The sequence below is a fragment of the Sitophilus oryzae genome, unplaced genomic scaffold (assembly GCF_002938485.1).
Source record: "Sitophilus oryzae breed Bouriz unplaced genomic scaffold, Soryzae_2.0 scaffold_374_pilon_pilon, whole genome shotgun sequence".
Classification (NCBI taxonomy): domain Eukaryota; kingdom Metazoa; phylum Arthropoda; class Insecta; order Coleoptera; family Curculionidae; genus Sitophilus; species Sitophilus oryzae.
The window spans coordinates 127,156-134,025 of NW_022146945.1; the positions used below are offsets into that span (position 1 = coordinate 127,156).

Consider the following 6,870-nt stretch of genomic DNA (forward strand, 5'->3'; position numbering starts at 1 on the left):
TAGTTTTCATTGAAACATTTGAACGCTGGGTACTTTAGACTCCTGGGTCTTTTTTCCCTAAATCATCCTAAGCTCTTTGTGTTCTTTTAACTATTTTATTATCCACTAATTTTATATGTATACATTTTGGAACGTAATCCAATAAATTCTGACATTATTTTTCCGTTGTTTTCCGTCCTTCCAGTCAAACCAATTTACTTTATTTATTTTTTTTTTTTTTTTTTTTAATATTATTTTCATCATAAAATCAGAAGTATTCAATTTATGTATATCTTCTTTTATATGAATATAGATATTATCAACAAAAAAAAGTGAATAATCAAAGAATCCGTATCAGTTTCATCAACAATTTTTCCCCTAATTCATCTTAGCTTTCTTTTAATTAGTTAATATCAACACGCCAAGCTCCCTGTTTAAGTTTTTTAATACTTTTTGCTTGTACATTGTTAACACATTCAAACGTAATATACTTATGATCGCTGAGGGACTCTCTATCCATAACTGTCCACTTTTGTATATTAACATTTTCACTGACTATAGTCAGGTCCAGAATTGATGTGTAGTTATTACATTGGAAAGTTGGTGTAATGCCCTCATTTGCAATTACGAGATTGTTAGCTGCCATCCAGTCTACTATTGTATGTCCGCGTATATCTGTATAATTCATCCCCCACTGAGGGGACTTTGTCCTGTTCTAGATTAGATTTCTAGAGGTGGATCTCGGCCTGACCCACTGCGACCTTCTCAGATCTATTTTGTGGGTCTTGTTCTTGTTTAATTAGTTTTATGGTATAGTTTATGTGGGTATTAAATATTCGGTTTTCAATCCACTTCCTAACGTGTATTGAATATCGACGATGTTAGAAACATCAATCAAATGTGCCATTTCTTTTATACACATTTTCTTCACTAAGTATCGGAGGGGACGCCTATACATTATTAACTAATAAAAAAAAAAAAAAAAAAAATTTATAATTAATTTTAAATATGTGGAATGAATATTTTATTTTGTAGAAAGACTTTTTGAAAAAAAAAAAAAAAAAAAAAAAAAATATGACATTTAAACAGTCCTACCACTACAGTTTTTCCAGAAACACCCCAAAAATCCGCCATTTTGGCGCCAATAACATTGAACAAACCAATTGCGGTACTTTATATATCTAGGGACTTTAGATGAAATGTCTACGCAGCGCCATCTATCCCTCTACTGGCAGAAACTCCGCCGTGTTTCCAAAATTCAAATGGCAGTTTCATCCGCCTGGAGACCGTGAAGGACAGCACCCATTCGTCGATAGGTTTCTCAGTTTTACTCCATAATCAGGGGAGTTTGGTAGTCCACCTCGGCCTGGCAAGCTCCAAACAGAAAACGCACGTCAAAGTACATTGCAGTACTTGTCTATAGCCACAACTAAACCATAACGCCATCTAGCGGCCTGTTTGGAGCTTGACAGGTCGAGGTAGACTACCAAAGTCGTCCTGATGATGGAGTATAACTCCGAAACCAGTCGACAAATGGGTGATCTCCTTAGCTTGACAAGCGTTAAACAGAAAATTCGTACATAAAGCAGGTGTACGGCTGTAAAATGCTATTCACACAAAATATATTAAACCTAATACATCCAAACTTTAAGCTGTCCGTTTTTTATGCCGGTGAGTGTATTTTACTTGGAAATTTAAAAAAAAAACGATTTTTTGCTCAAATTTTGAGAACCACAGAATCTTTTTCGAATTTTAAAAAAATTCAATTAAAAAAAATTCAAAATTTTCAATTTTTTTTTCGCGAAAAAAAACTCAGACATGTTTCTGGGGTCGAAATATACTGTCCCTAAAAATATTCGCATTTATTTAAAACTCGCCTTGTACAGGGTGGCCCATCGAAAATGTTCCGCAAGGCATAACGGCCAGGGTAATTTTTTTTTTTCAGAAAATCCAAAAACTCAATTTTGTTTGTGAGGGGGACAACTTTTGCCCCAAAAATGATTGTAAAACCTTCAACCCTCTAAGCGGAGGTGTCATCCCCCAACTTTTTTTAAATGGGAAGGGGGGTCAAGTGGCACCGCAATGAAAAGAGCTTTCTAATCTCTATATTTCCCCGCTTCGTTTTTTGAAAATCGGTCGGGTCATCATTGAGAAATATTGAAGGATTGAAAATTTGAAAAGTTTATTTAAGCATTTATCAAAGTAAATGATAATTAAGGATAAATTCGACCAATTTGCTGTTTTTTCTTATTATTTCTAGATGTTTACGCATTTTTTCACTTGCCACAACGTTGAACGATCAGGTGCGGTAGTTGCTAGATAGCTGTTCTGTGACTTGTACGTTGAAGTTCTTCTCAATATCGTTACATTTATCAGACTAAATGATAAGGATAAATTCCTTCGACCAATTTGCTGTTTTTTCTTATTATTTCTAGATGTTTACGTATTTTTTCACTTGCCACAAGGTTGAACGATCAGGTGCGGTAGTTGCTAGATAACTGTATACGGGTTGTGCATTGAAGTTCTTCTCAATAATCGTTAAACTTTTTATTTGTGTCATGACAGAAAGTGTGGATATAATCGAACTTTTTTAAGAAATAATGAATGTGGCAATAGGTTTGCGCAGATATTCAATAAACGCTATCCTAACAAACACCTTTATGGCAAAATTGTTCGTGATTTAGGGAGCAAAAATTTCAACGAAACCCTGATTCCGTTATGAATAAAAAGAGGCAGAGGGAAAATCCTGTAGTAAATGAAGCTATGGAGGTATTCGTATTGGGCCAAGTTGCCAATGACAGTATTCTGAGTACAATGATATAATTTAGCAATGAGACCCGAGACTGGCGTGAATCCTACAAGTGTCCAAACGATATAAAAAAAACAAGTTCCACCCGTACAAAATTCAGTTGGTACAAGAACTCAACGAAGACGATTTTGATCGTCGCGGGCTGGTATTTTTGGAAATTCTATTGTAGGTCAGTTTAACGATATTGAGACCGCACCTGATCAACCTTGTGGCAAGTGAAAAAATGCGTATGCGTAAATTGGTCGAAGGAATTTATCCTTATCATTTACTCTGATAAATGTTTAAATAAACTTTTCAAATTTCCATCCTTCGTATTTTCTCAATGACTCGACCGATTTCCAAAAAACGAAGCGGGGAAATATAGAGAATAGAAAGCTCTTTTATTGCTGTTTACCTAAAGAAGTTGTTAATTGTCAAAAACATTAATATTTTTAAAAAAAAAAGACTTAAAAAGAATGATACTTGGTAAAACAATAACCGAAATGCATACATTTATACTAGCCAAAATTGAAATATTAAAAACCATTCACAATAAATATAATATTTGAAAAAAAAAATTATGGTAATCTTATATGGGCCCTTAGATCTTGCAATCCTACCCTAATGTCAATATCTGACCGCTGTGTAATAACTTGTTTTTAGCGTGCTTAAGTTGGTGGCAATGAAAATATATTAATTTTGATATTTTTTTTTTTTTTTTTTTTTTTTTTTTTTATAAAATATTGTAAGTTAGTCTAGAAATAAAACTCCTCAGACAAGGTTCTACCTTAAGAGGATATTATGTTTATTCACTATTTTGTATTCGTAAGTTATGTATAAGTCTTGTATATACTTTGTAATTGGATCAGTTTGAATAAACATTATTTATTATTATTATATTATTATTGCGGCGCCACTTGACCCCCCTTCCCTTTTGAAAAAAGTTGGGGGATGGCACCCCCGCTTAGAGGGTTGAAAATTTTGCAATCATTTTTGGGGCAAAAGTTGTCCCCCTCACAAACAAAATTGCCGTGTTTTTGGATTTTTTGAAAAAAAATATCCTGGCCGTTATGTCTTGCGGAACGTTTTCATAGTATTGAAGCCGAAGGGCGCCTTTATCAAGAGCCTTTCTTTGATGACGTCAGAGGTTTCTGGCCGTGTTTTTTTTCTCGACGGTTGCGCTTGTAGTCGTCTCTAGTAGTATTTTGTTTTCTTATAATGTTAAAAATTAAACAATTAACATAGCCTCTTTCACTTATTTAGAACAAAATTTAATTCAATAAATAATTAAGGTAAACTTTCAGTTGGCATATACATTTTTCTCAATATGCAAGGTCAACCAGTTTAAAATATATGGTGCTTTTAATTGCTTATTCCATAGCTTTAATTTACTTATATATAAAGGTGAGTTACGATATTTTAACCATAAATTCTTATGTAATATATGTTTTTTTACTATTTAAGAATCAGCTTGTTGGTAGTGTTGTAGCAATGCATTTCCTAATGGTGCTTTTAATTACTATAATTGTACCAACATCTGGACAAAGATCCGAAAATCAGGTATTTGAAAAAGAAACATCTAATCTAACATTAAAACATCTTTCTATATTACTTTTTTGTGTTTCTAGTGGCACCTGTATTCTGAGAAACTTTACTCCATGCCGTGGTATACATGGAATACCAAAAATTGCAACACATTGTTATTAATGATGGCAAAATCTAAAAACGATATAATTTGGAGCATTATTAATAAAACCGCCATTAATTATGACTTATTAGTCGGGGTAAAAAAATATCACTTATATAATGTTTATTTATAATATTACTTTATTTCAGATCTGGAAAATATTTTACTTTTTCATCAATGCCTTATTGAAGTCCAAAAAATTTTTCTAAAATACATTTATTACATATTTATAATAATTAGTATGGTAATAGCAAAACAATGTCCGATGCACGTGATCAACTTTGAGTGACAAGCAATGGCGACAGCGCTGTCAGATTGTGATGGATTTATGGGACGAATCTTAATGTAAAATTGGAAAACAATATATTTATTATATAATTTTTTAAGTATTTTTACGTTTTATTAGTAAATAAAAAAAGGAAAATAAAAATAAATTAAAAACGCAATAACTAAGAATTTGCTAAAATTACTAAAATAAAAAATTAAAAGCGACGAAAAAAAAATGGGTAAAGATTTTGGTATTTTATCTATAAAACACAATCCAGAAGGTTTCACATTAATACATTCAAAGTAATTGAACTCCGAGGAAAAAGTCTCCGGGCACTACTATACCGGGTGCGTCTCAAAAGTGGCTCACCCCTATAACATTTTTATTTTTTTCAGATAAAACAACAAGGTTTGGTATGTTAGTATATGACATAAATTAGGATTGATTGACGTATTCAATTCTTTTTGGCCACTTCCGGTTTCACCGGAAATGACTACAACTTTTTGATTTTTAAATGGCACCGTCGGTATTTGTTTACTTTATTTGATAGAAAATGACACTCTGAATAGATTGACATATCATATGTCAACTTTTCATATTTTCGCTTAAAACAAAATTGTATTTTAAATTTCAGTCTAGAGTGCAATGGTTGTATTAAAAATACTAATTTTAATTGAAGGAGCCTTGGAAAAATAGATTTGATCGTCTAATGTTCTTAGTGTCTTATCCTGGCCGATTAAAAGATGTCCAAATCGTATTTTTAAGCGTATTTCAATTTTTGAAAATGGAACGAGGGTGGCTCATTAGCATATTTGGAAAAAGCATTTTTTACGAATAATTTGATAGCACACATTTGATATTTCGAGACCAATTGTCTTTATAAATCGCATATTGCAATTTCAAATAAACCAGATTCGAAAATGTCAAAAGTTGACATATGATATGTCATTCTATTCACAGTGTCATTTTCTATCGAATAAAGACTGTAAAAAAAACGGTAAGGTTTAAGTGTGCTTATGTTTTTGAAATATTTTCAATTTTGTGAAATTGCAGTAAAAAATTAAATTTAATTAGTATAAACCATAATCAAATTTACCTTTATTTCAATCGTAGAATCTAAAAATAAAATAATATACAGGGTGTTTCATTTAAAAAAATACAGCTATAATATTTTTTACTTATTTGGGACACTCTGTATCTTGTAAAATTATTTTTAAATTGTAGCTCTAATAGTCCTTCAACGGACCCAAAACTTACAATTTGTAAAAATCTAATCGTTTATCTACAATACTCCGTATCCTATGTGGTGAACAACCCTGTTCTACTATACAGGGTCGACCAATTCGATGAAAATTGGTGTCTGGGAATTTTTTGACATGAGAAATTTGAGTTTGAGACAATATGACTCCTATTTATAAGGGGCGCCACTTACATTTGTTTTAACTGCTTTAAAAATTAATAATTTTTCGTCCGTACCTGTATAAAACTACTGAGTGAAAAAATATTGTAAGTAAGTATTGGTTCTCTCTCTGTTTGAGGACGCTTACGGACGCCGAGTTGCCTTGGTTCGGTATTCGGGCGCCACACTCAAAGTTTAAAGTGTTTGAGTGACCACTAATGCCAGTACGGGTAGCTTTTATACAGTGGAGATACCAGGGAGTCATGAGATGAAAAGAAAATAAAACGCACAATTAACTATAACGTAACACTAGGTTTTTATTTAACAAATTAATTATGTACAAACAATAATCAGAGAAAAGTTTACGTTCTCGAATTGTAATAACAATAGTAAAATAAAATGAAAGCTAGAACCTCGTAAAGCAAAATTTACATTAACAACCGTGTACCTCTAGAGTTCTGATCGATTATTCCCAATACACAACTTTCTGACTGACTCTATCACTCGAGCACAAGACGCGTTCCCGAAGTGACGTTCCTTTATATACAGAGACGCGGTTCCCGTATCGACGTAAGTTAAAAATAACAGAAGCGTCGGCGAGTTGTACGTCGCGCGTCGTTCGGATAAGCGCATTAATAAGTGGATTGTTCCAAATCTTTAAATTTAATCAATGTAAACCAAGATCTAATCTTGTAGAATCGCATTGCAAAGTACAGGGTGAGTCAACGATAGAGTAAAGTCCATTATCT

The 6,870-nt window shown here is 32.5% G+C and overlaps 1 protein-coding gene across 1 annotated transcript; it reads left to right on the forward strand.

Moving 5' to 3' along the window:
- The first annotated feature begins 4,110 nt into the window (after positions 1 to 4,110).
- LOC115885110 lies at positions 4,111 to 4,740 on the forward strand. Its single transcript, XM_030903898.1, has 4 exons — positions 4,111 to 4,171; positions 4,232 to 4,327; positions 4,396 to 4,551; positions 4,604 to 4,740. Exons 1-4 carry the CDS (start codon positions 4,121 to 4,123, stop codon positions 4,661 to 4,663), a joined length of 363 nt encoding a protein of 120 aa, XP_030759758.1. The 5' UTR covers positions 4,111 to 4,120; the 3' UTR covers positions 4,664 to 4,740.
- The last annotated feature ends 2,130 nt before the right edge of the window (positions 4,741 to 6,870 follow it).

Excerpts from the sequence above, each read along its gene's own strand:
- LOC115885110 (XM_030903898.1), top strand. The coding sequence starts at position 4,121 with ATGGTGCTTTTAATTGCTTATTCCATAGCTTTAATTTACTTATATATA. Across the intron at positions 4,328-4,395 it reads GACAAAGATCCGAAAATCAG|TGGCACCTGTATTCTGAGAA; the intron begins GTATTTGAAAAA and ends TTGTGTTTCTAG. Across the intron at positions 4,552-4,603 it reads ATTATGACTTATTAGTCGGG|ATCTGGAAAATATTTTACTT; the intron begins GTAAAAAAATAT and ends ACTTTATTTCAG.